General features: G+C 40.7%; 1 protein-coding gene across 9 annotated transcripts in view; it reads left to right on the forward strand.

The window, feature by feature from the left end:
• LOC138029862 (uncharacterized) overlaps positions 1–9239 on the forward strand; it is a 28532-nt gene extending 19293 nt beyond the window's left edge. For 7 of the 9 annotated variants that reach the window (XM_068877679.1, XM_068877683.1, XM_068877678.1 and 4 more), the window contains exons 2-3: positions 201–344; positions 4880–9239. In XM_068877679.1, coding sequence (XP_068733780.1) covers positions 215–344; positions 4880–8088 — 3339 coding nt within the window. In that variant the 5' untranslated portion in view covers positions 201–214 and the 3' untranslated portion in view covers positions 8089–9239. Of the gene's footprint in view, positions 1–200; positions 345–3020; positions 3157–4879 lie in introns of those variants that run through there. The other 2 variants (XM_068877686.1, XM_068877687.1) reach the window with 2 other exon arrangements.
• Positions 9240–17137: the final 7898 nt, after the last annotated feature.

Genomic DNA, 17137 nt, shown 5'->3' on the forward strand with positions numbered 1-17137 from the left:
CCCTGGGTCAACTCTTGCATGGCATCACTTGTAAGTTACCGCCAATTGGGATTCCTAAAGATATCACGTGTCTATTTGAATTGAAAAAAGCCCCTGCTAAATCCTACTAGGGTTTTCCTCAGAGGTACAGCCACTTTCCATCCTACGCACACACCAACCATTTGCTATCCAGCTAACCTAGGAACCTTTTCCTTTCAAAGGTTAATTACCTAACATGACAGATAAGCCAGTTTTGATTTGGGATGACTTCGACTATCTGCCTCATGATGCATTCCCAGGATCACAGAGCCAAAGCAGTCATCAAGTTACATCACCTTGGACGCGGCAACAAAGTGTTACTAAAGGTCAGTTTCAAACTGAAACTGTATCCTAAACTTGAAAGAAAATTTCTTGTTGTTATTCTGTTGTACAAGACTTTTTCGGCTCTTAAAAATGCAGCAAAATCTTAACACGTGAATACAATAGAGGAAATTCTCCGCACTCGTTCCAAATGTAGTTTTCCATTAAACGTATCAGCGAACAATTTGCCACAAGCGCGTGTCCCGATAACGTGTGTAGGAGCAATATTCCCGCCTTGTACCAACACGGAGGTGAAAAATTGTCTTATTAGATATCGTACAAGCTAATTAACTGAAAGCGAATAATCCGAAACGCCTACGATAGCGGAAATCGGCATTGCTTAGCAACTTTGAGTACCTACCAGAACGCGTGAAATGTGACATTAAATTGTTCGGAGTTGACTACACTAATAGCGATATTTTTTGTTTACAAACGTTGCCGTCACATTTCTTCTGATATTCAAATTTGTCAACCACGGAACAAAAGTCATTGTTTCAACAGCCAATTAGGTTCTGGATTGCATATTAATAACAATGGGTGACGTGACGAGAAAAATCGCTATTGGTTATGATCAAATGATATCCAGATAATCGATTTGACGTGGACTTATCGCTTGAAACGTGAGGTTGCCAATCGCCCTTTGACATTCAATTTTCTTTTATGAACTCAGCTGATGCAACCGAATTTTCGCGGCGTTTCAATCAGCCAAGGACACTACTAACTTCATTAGCTATTTGATGCTCATCAAATCCTTATAAAAACTCGGCTAAATATGTTTTAATCCTTCGATGTAACAGTTTAGCGAGGAAGAAATATCTTCCACATATTTCCACAATTCAACTCTTACATTTGCAACCGAGGTCAAACAACATTTTCAAATCGAAACGCAAATACAGATCTCGGAGATTTGCTAAAGCTAAAACCATAACGACTACGAAGATTTCACAGTCGACAGAAGTTAATTTTTTTTTGCTGATCACTGTATTATAACGTTTTGTTTAGCTGCGTCTTTTGACGTCGGTATTTTCGTTCTTTTCAATTACAAAAAATCAACAACAAAGGAAAAGAAAGAAAAGGAAAGGAACTTTATTTAAGTGTCTAATCTTCTAGTGCTGTAGCACTAATCGGAGAATCGGGGACACTCTAAATTGAAATTAACAAGTTAACGCAAATCAAATCAAATTTTGGTTGTCGAGGAAAGGGGAAAACCGGAGTACCCGGAGAAAAACCTCTCGCTGCAGAGAAGAGAACCAACAAACTCAATCCACATATGACGCCGAGTCTGGAAATCGAACCCGGGCCACATTAGTGGGAGGCGAGTACTCTCACCACTGCGCCATCACTGCGCCATCACTGCACTCCGAAAAAAAAAAAAAAAAACAGTTAGTCACCATTGCGAGTGTTTTCGTGCGTGACTCAGGCTTGTCTGCAACAAGTAAATTTTTTATTTGTAGCCTCTCATCATTGAAAGGTTTTACTGTGTGCGCGAACAAAAAGTCTAGAAACGAAACCACGCGTATAAAAAGTAGGAGAAGACTAGGAAAGTTCTCCGTTCGATAGAGATCAATAAGAGATTAACAAAAAGGGATTAAAGAAAAATGTGCAAAGGGTCAATTCGATGCTCGAAAAGGGTAAATGAAAGCTCAATAGATACAATTATATGATTTCATCACTTATGCGTCTTATCTCATCCGGCCTAAAGCGTTTGCTCAGTGCTAAAAAATCTACTTTAAAGTTGTTTGATAATCAAATTTTCGCTTGTGTCCTTCAGCACTATAGCATATCTTAACGAAGTAGCAGAAGAAACTAGAAAGTCAAACCAGTTTATGTGTGTATAATCTTTGAAGATGGTCATATCAAGAAATGGTCTATTGTTTTGGTCCAACTTTTTTTTCACACCACAAAACACATAACAATTCACGGGCTTACTTTTCGCACACTTTGAAAGAACTTGATCCGGCGAATTCAACACTGATGCGCTAACTCCTAAATAAACTCACTCTGCATGTTCAATACAGAATAGCCTAGCCGCCTGCATGCATTGCGAAATATGTCAATAATCAAAACTGAGGAAACTTAAAATTCAAGGATCGATAAAACACAAAACACGTGGCCTTAGTCAGGAGAGATGACCGGTTTAGGGCTTGATGGTTTGAAGGGAGTTGAGTTATATTTTAATTGCTGTGGCCATCACATGACGCAATTACGACTTAAGTCAAAAATAAAGTTCAACTCTTCAGTCGCAGAATCAAATGTAGGGGATAGCAGAGGTGGTAACCACGTCTAGCTTACAAGAAACAAGCAAATATAGTCGATCCTTTCAGAGTCAGAGTCAGAATCTCAATCTTATAAGAACTCTTAACTTTTGGAAAATCAATATTCAATCGTATTTGTGCGTCATTTATCAACCTTCAAGATAATGCTATTATTGCTACCACGTCCAGAGATCACCACAGCCAATGACCGCATTAGTTTCGTGGATATAGCGTCTTAATCTTCGTTTTATAATCACTTAATAAGTTTATAGTAGGTTCATCTATTTAAAAAAAATGACCGAAAAACATGAGAAACACAGCAGCTGTTCACAAGCAATTAAAGCTGTAAGAGTTTTTTCAGCTGTAAATTGTGTTAAATTCCAACAATGCAACGGTACGATAAAAAGATGCTGCAGGTAAATAGTGGAAAAAGAGAATTTCATATAAAATGCTACTGCAACCGCGAAACGCTTCTGTAGCTTACAGCAAGAATAAGAGATGTCGCTGCAAAGAAACTTTGATATACAAACAACATCGTGTCACCGGAATCCATGGATAAGCGGTAAATGAGCTTTCAGGATTTTTTTTTTTAATTAACAAACGTAAATGTTTTGAACAAGTTCCTTTGAGACTCAAGTTTAAGCTCGCAAATCTGAATTAAGGGGGATGCTTTCGAATACAGGATCTCCTTATCAACTGCTTAAATTGACAAAAAAAAACCACTGAATATGGAGCCGAATCAAAGAGGAGAAGTAGATTTAGATTTTTATACAAAGACCATCGGCTGAGAGAAATTAAACAAGCACACAGAAAGTTCGAACTTCGTTCGGCCATCGCTCATTCTGTGTTCGTCAATGAAAATGCCGAAGTGCAGTTAATTTTTAAGAGCTTAGGGTTACAAAGGAAATCAAGTTGCTACATGTAGTTAAATGCTCTCTTCTTTGCTTTTAACCTCTCGACGCTTTTGTCGCAAATAAACAGCCTTTTTATCACAGAATTGGCCAAAATGAATACTACTCCGAAAACCGATTTGTTACGTAATAGCTGAACAGTATTCATTTGTAACAAAAATCGTACTACAACTCTTAAGCTTCGTTGGTTCAGCACTCTTCACAGTTCTGCTCAGTGAAGACGACGAATTGATTGCGTGTCGTAGCAAATAAAAGAACTGCAGTTCGCATTAGGTGGCCGTCGATCCGAAGTTCGGCAAGGTCAATGTCGCCCAACGTAATGAAAACGTGGAATAAGATTCGCTTTTTCTCACAAATAAATGGTATGCGTACCTAAGTAAAAGTTTGTTTAAAACAATTAGCAAATGTTTCACTTGGATTTATTCAAGGTGCAACACCCAAAATAATTTTCATTGCTACAGAAAATCACTCCACTTGCATTGAATGTATATTTTGCATTTGTCTATTTACGATTTCACCAGCGGTATACTTTGGCCAGTATGGGGCTATTCATTTGACGTCACAGAGTGCTTCGTATTGAAAAGCAGTTTGTGACATCAAATGACGAAAAAAAGGCCATGCCTCAGGCATAGTTCGAATGGGAACCAGTTTTTTACTTTAAAGGGGGATATGTCGCACAAAATGATGTAATTTCATAACACACAAAATGTCCAAAAAGTAGAATGAAACATTGCAATAACCACTCAAAACCAGTGTTGAACAACATAAAAAAAATACAGCAAAGGGAAAGAGAAGCATGGACGGACACAAATGGATAAGATTAAAACGGATTGCCTTTGGGTAATATTGAAAAAGGTCGGCCCAACGTTTTTCAAGTTTATGGCAAATCGCCTGGATAAAAGTCGTTTTTTCTCAGACTCATTTTATTTGTCATGTAACGATAATATTATCAGTAAAGGGATTTCAGTTTCGAGTTTTAAACTCGTGATTAACTAAAGATTTCCCCGAAACACCCTAAAATAACGTGACAGAGCCCCTTAAATCACCTTCAAGAAAACTGTAAAAGTTGTTTCCTTTGAGGTGCAGAGATGTATTGCAACTAGGAGGAAGTTTTTGGGGGAAGGGGGGGGGGGGGTGTAAGTTGCACCTCAAAAAGGTGGATGGTCTTTTATTCGCGAAACAAACGCTTGCGTTAGAAATCACCTAAACTTGCACACCCAATACAAATTAGTGCACGTAAATTGTGGAGTCAAATCTCGAATCGGGATCTCTCTTAGGGTAAAAGTTATCCCAGGGATAAGGACACCACCTCCTCCTCTCTTACACCAAACAAATGAAAGAAAAAAGTCCATACCTTTTTATTGTTATTGACAGGTGTCAGGCAACCAATGCCAGGAATGTGTGTTCCCCTGTGCAGCGGTGCAACTGCAGTGAGACCGAGCAAATATAAGTCATTCCCATATGACAACATCGGATCAATATTGATGCCAACTTCCCTTTCACATGCTTCTTCCTTGCAGTCAATATATCCAGCTGTGAAAATATTTGGAAATCCTTGTTACTCAAATATCTGCAACACTTTAAGAAACAACCGTTGGCCCGTCCAACGTCAACATGTTATGCCTATACAAAGGGACGTTGTTCACGTTGAACAGACACGCTTTTGCGATTTCGTCGCTTGTCCTGGCTCAACATCGCATGAATGTTGTGCACGAGTCAGTGATTCGATCCATCACTACCCTCGAGCAAGGAAACCACGAGTCGATAGAAAGAAAGCAAATGCTGCGACAAAGAGTGGAAGTAGTAATCCTGTGGCGATAACTATACAAGTCTCACAAGAAAAATCAACTTCACCGGTGGAAGGTCTACCGTCACCACCGCCACTAATCAAGACGTGCGAAATTAACAAAGGGATTGATCACAAAAACTGCAAACAGCCACATTGCAAAGCAGCGACTGGGAAGAAAGGTTGCAAACGGGATGTAGATTTTGAAGAACGTCAAGAATTATCTGTTGATGGCTCCAAACGCAAGCCCCTGCAGTCTGCAGTTGGCACATATTTTGTGAGTAAAAATCGGCCGAATACACACCAAGAATTTGTCGTTACCGACGATTCGCCACCCACAGAGATTCACAATAGAAAACCATTCTGCAAAGTTGGACACAAAGTCTGTTTGGATCCCTGTTCTAGGTTTACGCAATCAAACCAATTGGGATCCGAGGTGAGACCACGCAGAACGGAACCAGCTGTGACGATGGGGTACGGTTTTCCTCGACAGCCAACAAAGTACTCCACGTACAATGAGGACGAGTCACGTGGGGTGTGTTTAAAAGAATCATTGCTTGAAAAACCACAAAGGGACACCGCCATCACACAGAATGGCCATTTTGCTTTGAGTATTGAACCTCAAGGCAACCAAAACACGCTACAAGACGGCAATACCGATCGGCATGACCAGCAACAGCCTTTGAGCATCGTGACAAATAACTGCGGCACAACGGGTTCGAAAACACAGAACAATCAAAATGTAAGGAATGACGGAAGTACGTACAACCTATCAATATTATCCCGGCTACATCAAGAATGGAATAACGATATATTTGCATCTCGACAAGATCATCCCACCTCTTTGGCAAATGCCGCAACTCGCCCTCAGCACTCAAACACTCAGCGGGGAAGGTCAAAGTCCTTTGATGATGCTGAACATTTAAAATTCAATCCAGGCAAATCCGTTAACATGCATTTCACGCCAGACTGTTCTTCCTACAGAGCACAGCTGATGCAAAAAGAAAAGGCATTTGTACAGGACTTCAAGAGCGAATTCGGAGATGGTAATGGCACTAGAATGTGTAATTCCCCGATAAGACGGTATAAACGCAGTAAATCTTTGTTTTGTCATGGGACAAAGATATGGTGCAGCGTCCAAAAGACTCCAGGGAATGAAGTGCCCACTCCTTTGCCCTGTTATGATAACAAAAACAAGAGCGCTGCACAAGCTGAATCGGGACCAGTACCTTTTGAACAACCCGTGAAAGCGAATCAAATGCCAAGTATCATAGCGTCCGCAAGACTAACCCACCAGTCATCGAAGGCAAACAGAAAAGGAGGAAAAAGACAAACAAGTGTCAAAGCTTTCAACCGACAAGATCAGCTCCGGACAAGTAAAAACACTTGCACGAGTGCGTCTATTATTTCAGATCCAATTGAGATAGACTCACCGATGAACCAGAAATCCTCATCTACACAAAAGCGAGATGGTTATAACAAGGCGACGCCGCACCACAATAGAGCTGAAATAAGCTATTTGATGCGATTCAAGGAATCCTTCAATATCGGTGGTCTTACCACTTTAAACGAGCTCAAGAAACGCAGAAATAGCACTGACGACCAAACGAAGTGCAACAGCCATTACAGTTTGGACGAAAACGTTGAAAAGGAAGTCCTCTTGTCAAGTGATCATCCCGAGGCTAAAACGAGGACATTGTACGAACAAAGGAGAGGAAAACCTGTGCAAGCTCAATGCAAGCTGAATGACAACAATGAATTTCAAGGAAATTCAGACAAAGCATGCGACGAACATTGCAAACCGCGTTGGGGGAGATTTCCAATCGTTCAAATTACTGAGCCTCACAGCCAAGACGTTACGGAAGAATTATTACACTACCAAGTAGAGGGAAGTTCATCCAAACGTAAATTGTCTACAGCTAGTGATGACAAGGTCGAGTTACCCAGTCACAGAGTACAAACATCGGTTAACGCTGGGTGGAACGAACGAAAGGTAAAAGCCACACATCCACAGGAAACCTGCTCTGGGCCAAGGAATCTACCACCCTTACCTTCTGACAGTAGCTTAGACAGTGCAGACGTAGACTGCGGGGGCTTTGCTATTGATCACAGCGCGCTTCCCAAAATAGTGGCGGTGCATTCAATTGTAGCACAAAAGAAAGGTCCAAAGGAAGTGAAAACGGTCTCTAATTGCAATAGCGATGAGTCTAGGGGCCTGGAAAGCAAAACACGCGCACGCACGGTCCTGACAGGAAGCCAATCAAATGCCCTAAAAGATCAACTGCGAATGGATCCAGATGAGATCTCAGCGATCGAAAAGGGCAATGGCTATCCGGGGGAAACACTACGCCACAGAAAAATATTAAGCAAGGCTAGAAACTGGACGCTGTGGAATTATCTTTCCTCGCCATCAAAAGAACTAACCATCGAGGTCGAGGGTCAAGCAGAGTGCGTTGAAGTTGTCAAAACTGAGAAAAAACAGCAGACACCTCGAAAAAAACTGACCGTTCCAGAACTGAGTAAGAAAATTTTGTACACTCGCGAGAGAATCCAGAAAGAGACAATTCCTTGGAAAAAGAAGCTGCTTTTCAGGCTCGAAAAAGCATTCATAAGGCGCCTCAGAAAAACAGAGAAAGAAACTCAAGAAAAAGCGGACATTGTCATTGATGATAATAAAAATGAGGAAGAATCAACATTGAAGAATGTGAAGACGGAGGACAGCAGTCAGCTTGCGAAAGGAAGAAAGTCATCCACAAAATGTCGAAAACCACAATTGCAATCTAAGATAGCTAAATAGTAAATACACCTGCATGGGGACATTTCCGACATTACAATGTAGAACTTAATTCTTAGCAACCTTAAAGACTGTCTCTGGTCATTAAATAAACGAATATGTCAGCTAAAATGCGCATTCAGGCTGGCATAAATGGTGTGTGGTAACCATTTGTGATAAATTACTTTTCCTATTGATAAAACTAAGAGAGAGCCGAAAGATTCGTAAGAAGCAAGCGGATCGGTTCTGCTTGTTCTGCTTGGCATAGAGCGAGTTTCAATCGAGTGTCGTAAGAGCAAAACCACAGTAATTACTTTGGCCAATGAAAAAGGACGGAGACAATCCAGTAAACCAATCAAAATTCGAAGCAATTACACGCAGCCGACACAAAGCGCGGGAAAATGTTTCAATCCTGATTGGTTGAAAAAAATGGCGCGAGGACTTTGAACAACTCACTGAGTGAAGTAATGCAAAAGCAAAGCAATTCGCTTATTATACTTTCGACAATCAATTGAAAACCGCTCTAAAACCATGACAAATTGTCTGTTCTACTTATTTCTATCCCCAGGGTTTGAGAATATGTTCGATAGCTACAGCAGCTAACCGAGACGAGAAATGAATTGAGATCAAACGACATTTATTGATTTTTTGGCAAAACCCAAATCTTCACGGTTTGCCGTTAAGTAAGTCGCTCTTACTCTTTCTAAATTTCCTTTTCTTTAAGTTCGAGAGGCTTTATTCATGTTGGAGGGAACTTCTTTCTTCTCCGATTCCAATTCGATCGGATGTAGGACCTCTCTGAAAACCACTTTCCTGTGAGTGGAGCTTTCTGGGTAAATATCAAAGTTATCGCCCAGTGACCAGGAAGTCACCGGTTGGACTCAAAATACTCAATTTCTTTTTCTAGGCGACCCTCTAATTAAAAGCCATATTATAACACGCAAGAGTCATTATCAATAAAAAATCTCTAAAAGTAACATAATTCTTTAACAAGAAAGCAACTCACACACTTCCTTCGATTTGTATACCGATATTTAGAGACTATAGACACTGTGAGATTAGACATAGGGTTAGAGATTAGAGATACAACGCCATTAAATATATATTTATATCTTTTATGAGCTTTGAAATTGACCCACGGTGGAAGGTTGAGAAATAAAGACGTGTCAAATAAATGGATGCCGAGATTTTAGGTTGGGGATACCTTTTGGTAAGGAGTCTAAAAAAACTTCTAGACAGTAATCCCCGGTCTTCGTATGTTTGTGCAATATTCGCTGTTTTCACCAATCCCAGAATACAGTTAATTTTGGGGGTTGTTTGCATTAAAACAATGGATATCCAGTTCACTGAAGCACGATACAGGCCCAAGAGTAAAAAACTTGTATTGCTTTTATGAAAAGAACCCCCCAAAACAAACTGCATTATGGGATGGGGGAAATAGCGAATTGGTTATTCAACATGGTAAGAAGCCCATGACAAGAAGCGAACAACAGCGCTATATTCTTGTCACGGCGTTTTTACAGACCGATATATTTTCAGATTGAATTTCCCGCGAATGAGACTCCCACAGGAGCCCCAAGACTAACTTGACGTCATAGCGTCACCGAACCGGAACTGCCTTTGTTTTTTTGCGGAAAAGGAAGTCTAAAAATACATCGGTCTGTAAAAATGCCGTGACATAGGCATGACAAGGGAGTTGTTCATTCCCACTCATGGGCTCCCAACATGGTAAATACTGAGCCAACGAGCTGGTTTTAACTAGTCTGATCTCCACCAAGCGCGAATGGAATCATTTTTTTATGTAATTCGATTAATTTCTGAACGCTTGGACACTTGGAAATGAAAGCCAAATTTAATTTTTCAGCTTGGCAACACTTGACGAAATCAGTTTCCAGATTCGATCACACGGGATATGAGCTGATAACCGAGATTGAGTCAACCAATCAGAAAGCTTGAAACGCAATATTCGAGGTTGAAAATTTAATAATGAGTTTTAAAGGAAATGTGCGATATGCGTAAATGTTTCCATTTTCTTTTAAGGGAAATGCGCGCGCGTGTCATTATTTGTTTTAAATGAAATGCGCGCGCACTTTTCCATTGTGACGTGGGCTGTGCGTCATAAGGTTTGAACTATGTGAGAACGTTTGTAACCGTATCACGAAAAACGCGATTTGTTTGTTGTTTCTGTTGCCAACCGGTTATTTCCTGAGGCGATAATGTTAAAACTTGAAGATATGTCGTAAAGCAGCACCTGCGTTTAGGTAAGTGGTATTAGTAATACGTTTTCCGTTTAACATATTGTGGGTGTTCGGTGATGATATATCAATCTTTTTCAGCTCGTTGCCGGTCTCTTTGAGAGTAGTGTTAGAAAGTAATCCAACGTCAACCTGTTAAAGAGCAGGCATTGAAAATGACTCCGGATAAGATCACGGCTTCAAAAGAAAACCAACATTTTTTTCATTTTACTGTTTTTCACTTTTTCGCGAAAATGACCTTGTAAAAGAAATCAGGGGGGAAGAACAGAGGCCGACGCGAGTGAAATTTGTTGAAAAAACCTACGGTACACATTTTCATCTAAATCCAACTCTTTCCAAAAATTTTTGTCAATATCATTAAGCTTTAACTCGGAGCATAGATTTAGAGATTATAAATTTAATCATGCTTCTTTTTCCAGTTAGAGAGCTAGCCCACCAATATGGCGTCAGCCTCGTCTTCCTCTGAGAGCAAAGCGAAAAAAACACCAAATGCTCCGGATTCATTAACACGAGCGATACACGTCACTTCTCAATCAAATGTATCTCAAAACGCACCTAAAGGTAAGTCTATCACCTGTGACCTAATTTCCTCCCGTCAAGGTGACCCCGGGAAGGGAAGGGGTGGGGAGGGAGCGTGCAGATGCCTGTTCTAGCCACGCTTACTGTGTAGGTCACAGAAATCGCTTGGGGAAGTTAATAAATTATTAAAGCATGTTGAGTGTTAATGGAAAGAAGAGTTTTATTACCGAGCCTCGAGTAGATATTGCCTTGTTAGAAAGTCAACCTCTTTTTATATCACGATTTCAACGTCTGCTTCGTATAGAAGAGTCTACGCGTCTTCCATCAGTTATTTTGTCATTTTAAATTTTACCAACTGAATCTGAAAGGCTCAATAAATATCAGGCAATTACCAGTATTAACAACTTCAGGGTTCTCATTAAGTGCCGGCAGCCGGCTAAAAAACCGGCTACTTTAAATTTAGAGCCGTCTACTTTTCGGTCATAAACTTGCTATAAACAAGTGGCACTCGCTTCTCCCGCCGCCTACTTTTATATTTAAGCCGTCTACTCCAAAACTTATTGAGAACCCTGTGTAACAACCAACGATTTTCAAGGTTTTGTAAACACAGACATATGAGTATTTTTTTAAACAAAGTAGACTTGATTTTTCAGATTCATAAATTAGTACTTCTTTGTTACATATGACGTAATCATATATTTTTCTCTATCATCATGACATTCTGCTCATTTTGCAACAATGCAAAGCTTTTTTCTTCTAGATGCAGATATTCCTGCAATCTGCCCTACCGCCCTCCCACCCCACTGTAAAATTGTCATGAATCAACAGCCTACACGTTCTACCCACACACTGGATTTGATCCATGAAAGGATGAGTGGATTTGAATGACGGCAAAAACTTGACTGCTGTGTGTAAAAATTTGAAAACTTATCTTTTAAAAGTAACAAGAGTTAACCGCAAAACATTTTGATATTAAGTTTAACGTGGCGAGACTGATTCTTGTATCGGATAAGATACATGTCATGGACCCGACACGCGTATTGTACACATTACGAGATAAAATTAATAGTATAATTATCATTCTGGTATCGTGTAATTGCGGTAATACCAGATTCTTTTGGGCCATCCTAGTACATAAAGGTTGGTCACTGTCAAAGAACGAGTCGAGAATAGTGGAGAAAACATTGAAGTAACTAAATGATTGCAAGAAACTGCGATCTCTTTTACAAACTGTTTGAATGATGGGCCCTTGGTCTTTGACCGAAGAAGCCACAACCTCATTGACAACTAGCCTCCCAAACTGACGTTCTTAGGCCAGGGCTTCGTCACGCGTTCCTCCCCCACGAACGTCTGCTGAAATCAAAACCACTTCCGTTCGTGGATTACGGACCAATCACAGACCGTTTCACAGTCAATGCTGATTGGTTTCTTTAAATAGAGGGCAAACAGCCGTTGAACGGAAGTGGTTTTTCGTTTCAGCAGACGTTAGTGGGGGAGGAACGCGCGACGAAGCACTACGAACGTCTGCGTGGGAGGCTAATTAACTTCATTCTATTTCATTGTGGCATTTGTATCGTGGCGTAGGTTTATAGTGCTCCAGTGCTAAATCAATCGACTCATTACCACCACAACTACCGCTACCACCATCACAATTGTCATCATCATCATCGCCATCGTCGTCGTCATCATCATCATCATCATCATTATCATCTTCATCATCATCGTCGTCATCATCGTCGCCATCGCCGTCATCGTCATCATCGTCGTTGTCATCATCATCGGCATCATCATCATCATCATCGTCATCGTCATCATCATCGTCATCATCGTCGTTGTCATCATCATTGGCATCATCATCATCGCCATCGTCATCGTCATCGTCATCATCATCATCATCACCATCATCGTTATCATCATCGCCATCATTATCTCTTACCCACTTACTTACCTTCCACATTTTTTCTTCACAGTCTGTCGGGTCGTTCCAAGTTCTTTTGGCAATCCCAGCGTTCAACCCTCAGCGTTCGGTCTTCCCGCGGGAATAGCAATCGACCACGAAAATTATCCGAAACTCACGTCTATATGCTGTCCAGTTGTTCTTGACCAGAAGGGCAACTACGTCGTAGTGATTAACGGACCAAATCTTGAAACTTCAGGCAGTAATGCTACTGGACAAACCACCAATGTTAATGCTTCTCTTCAAGCCAATGATACGTCCGCTTTTAAGTGGGATCGTCCTTCATCCGAAACAAAAGACCCAATGATGAGCGCACCTGGTCAAAAAGCACCCATATGCGCGTCAAGTAACGGCTGTAAGGTTCAGACTGCAGCCAGCCCCAACTGCGCTAAGTTAAATCCTTGTCTGCAACAACTCACGCCCCCAGCTTTGCTTCAACCAATCGCGCGTCCAATCCAAATTGCAAATGCGAATAAACGGCCTAAGCTGCAACATGTCCAGACAGGAATCAGTGGCGATGCTCTCTTTAACAGCAACTGCAACAATGGTAATACTGCAATGAACAGAAAAATGCAACAAAAACCGGCTCCAAAGAATCAATCAAATTACGGTGCAGTGAATTCCTCTCCTGTCAGCCCCATCTCTATAATTCAAGAGAAGCAGCCACAACCGGTACTGGAACAAGGCCTGAATACAAGATATATTCCGAATTCCAACCATGAACACGCAATGATTCACCAAAATCTCACAGATAGGTTTCCAAGGATAAAAAATTTGCAATTGTCGTTGCGCAGGCTCGGAGATAAGAGGGAAGGTACCCACGCAAAAGGAACACAAGCTTCCAGTTCCATGAACCAGACTGTGGATACACCACTTGTACCTTCCAGAGTTGATCGTAGTTGCCAACCCAGTGAGGCATCCCGTAAGTTTGAAAACACTCATGGTTCATCAAACACAAATCCAACAAGACCAACCAAATCATCAATCGAAATTGAGCTAGTACAACAAGACAAACCTCCGGTAAGATTCTGCCTTTTATTGCCTTTTTTTCTCGTTTCCCCCCATCGTGTGAAATCGAGAAAACTGGAGGCTTTCCTTCAATCTGGAGATTTTAGTTGGGTTTACCATAAAACCCAATCTCGACCCCAGAGCTCTTCTATTGACTGAGGGAGAGAAGAGCTCTGGGGAACCCTGAAACAAAGTGCCTTCTCATTGGTTTTCGTGAAGAACAATTAAAAGCGTCTCTAATTAAGGACGGTGCCTACTAATTGAAGATATTTTTGTCCCGCTGGGTGATTATGCAGGAAACGTAGATCTTAACAAGTGTTATTGAAATCTAAAAGGAAAATTGGGGGTAACCACGCATTTTTAAAAGATTATTCATGAATAATATTTGTAAAAAGCGTTAAAATACAAAGCAATGTATGGCGTTCTTTCTCAAATTGAAGCTTAATTATCTCCCAAAAATGCATGGTTACCCCTAATTTTCTTTTTGAATACCAAGAGTACTTACTAAGATCTACTTTCTCCAGATAGTTTCAAACCACGCAAAAATATCCCTGTATTAGCAAGCATCGGCGATAGGAAATCCGAGTATCTGGAGATTGTTATGGCAATGCAGCCTTTGTTCTCTTCTTCGAATAGTCCGCAAAATCACTCTGTAAATACACCTAATTCCAAAAAAGCCGCTGATTTTTTTAAAATTCAATTTTTTCAAAATACCGGCATTTCGGAATAGGGGGTATTTCCTTCCGAAACGTCCCATAACAATAGTAGGCACCGTCCTTAATGCATTCATGTTGGCACGAGGAGTAAGCAGGCGCCGTGAGGTTCAAATAGCCAATTTTAGAACCCAACGGCGCATGTTCTCCTACATACAGTTTCCCAGAGCCTTGGGTCGACCCGACGCTCTGGTGACGTGAATGCCATAAATCCCCAAGGAGGAAGGGAGAAAACTTGCATATTCCAGGAGAAAATAGAGTTTTCAGAAAGGGAGACACCCATTCCAACTATTGGGATATGTAAATTTTAGTTGCTTTCCGATGAATTTGAACACAAGTCGTCTACGTTACACTTGAAGCCCGCCCCATCACACGATGTCGTGTTCTGACTCACACCAAGGGATTTCGAATTCGCTTGCAATGCAGATCTTAGAACTTTACGTCAAGCGAGATATGTCCAGAAAGGCAAGTGGTTGGATAAACGCCGATTTTAATGGAGGTCACGTACCTTAGCCGTTCAAACCTGTCAACAAACCTATTCCTCTATAAGCCTCATCGTTATCCAGTTACCCTTTCGTCGAAAATAGTTGGTTCTCAGAATTATCAAACGCCCAACTGCTCGGGTACAATTTGTTATGGCAATGCAGCCTTTGTTCTTTTCTTCGAACAGTCCGCAAAATCACTCTGTAAATACACCTAATTCCAAAAAAGCCGATGATTTTTTTTTTTAATTCAATTTTTTCAAAATACCGGCATTTCGGAATAGGGGGTATTTCCTTCCGAAACGTCCCATTCACCATCTATTGGCGGGTTGTGTATTACATCAACAGCACACATTACAGTACTTTGTAATGTCCAGCACGTGAATTTTTATCTCATCTAGGCAAATCTGAGCGCTGTGGAAAAATCTTGCCAGATATCAGATGTGAAGAAGACAACAGACTATATCCTTGTAGAAGATGAATCAGGAACTGGTGTAAGAAGCAACGAGGACATTTCTGAGGATCAGTGTTTGATTCTCTGTGCCCCGAGCACAAGCCAGCTATCCACAGCCTCTACACCCCCATCCAATGGAAGCTTTGATGAACACAAAAAAAGTGTAAATATGACTTTCGAGACCAGAAGTAAGGAAGAGAGCATTAGACAACTAATCGCTCAAATACGGTACATGAAAAGTAAATTGGGTCGAGCAGAGTGCGATCAAAGAAAGAAGCAGATGCTGAAGACTATTCTTGGTCTGCAGAAAAAGGTAAAAGCTCTTACTAAAGGAATGAGAAAAGCGGAAGTGACAAAGGAAAGTGGTTGTGAGAGTAGGGAAACAACTTCCGGTCTAGTTTTACCGGAAGTGAATAATCACACAGACTCGGAGTCACGTGCAGCAGAAAGTACCATCTGCGAGTCACAAGACCAGGATATTTCGCCTAGGAGCAAATGTGGTGGAGAAGAAAAACGTAAGTTAACCGAAGGTTATATGTTGAATATTACTTTACATGTATATGTACGTTTTGGGAGAGACTGCAAATACCTATGACTTCCAAATGATTTTCCGGCAAGAAATCTGTAAAACAGTGTATCACTCAAATATTCGGTGTTAATTTGGTCGATATGACAGTTGTGGGTGGGTACTTTCTACGGCGGGCATTCGGTTCCCCTTGTAATTGATTGTTATTGATTCCGGTTTGGGAAGTTTATGGGACAGAAAAATATCAAAATTCAAAAACTTTGCAAAGTATTAAGTTTGCACTAACATTTAAGAGGAATGTAGATTAATTATTATTCTTTATCCGCATATTAACCAAATGCCGAATTTGTAATGGGATTTTACAGAGGTGACTAGCCTTTTTGTTCAAGAGGAACAAACCTTTTTTGTTATTCTCTCAATTCAACCCCCTATGCAGTTCACGTTATGCCAGTACTTGAAAATCTTACCTCGTTGAGTGAAAACAAATCCAAGGACACACATTGTGAAGATCATCCTCCTTGTGAAGATCTGCAAACAGCTGCGCTTCTCTCTAACGCTGGAAATGGGAACTGGAAGAGAATGGAAGAAAAAGAACTATCAACGGCTCGCAAGTCCAATAATAGCTACAGCAGCATAAAATATAATAACAATAATACTGGTCAAAATGAATGCGGCACAATGTCTACGGTTAACTCTCAAGGTGCTGCAGATAATTTTGCTGAAACCTTAGTTCCGTTTGGAATTGGATTGAAGTTTCCACGTACAACTTACTCAAAGAGATCTTTTCCTTCGGTGGAAGTTTGGAAAAATGAGCTTGAAACAAGGGAAAGCACAACGTCTAAAAAAATGAAAAGATTACGTTTATCTGACACTAATGAGATGGAAAGGATGAGGACAACCTTTCTTGGATCTTCAGACTTGAAGCCCTGTGCACGAGCTATAGCGAAACATGGGATGACAAACGATTTGTCTCAAAATGAAGTGAGAGATTTAGTGGACGCAACTGATAAGCCAACCAACAAAAGACCTGTTTTTCCAGATGAAGATAAGGCTGAAGATTACCATGGTTCATTTGAAGGTTTTTCTCAAAACGTATTACATAATTCTCGAGCCGTCAAACAAGACGGAACTTTCGACTGCTTGCCTCAAAATGCAAGGA

The sequence above is a fragment of the Montipora capricornis genome, chromosome 13 (assembly GCF_036669925.1).
Source record: "Montipora capricornis isolate CH-2021 chromosome 13, ASM3666992v2, whole genome shotgun sequence".
NCBI lineage: Eukaryota > Metazoa > Cnidaria > Anthozoa > Scleractinia > Acroporidae > Montipora > Montipora capricornis.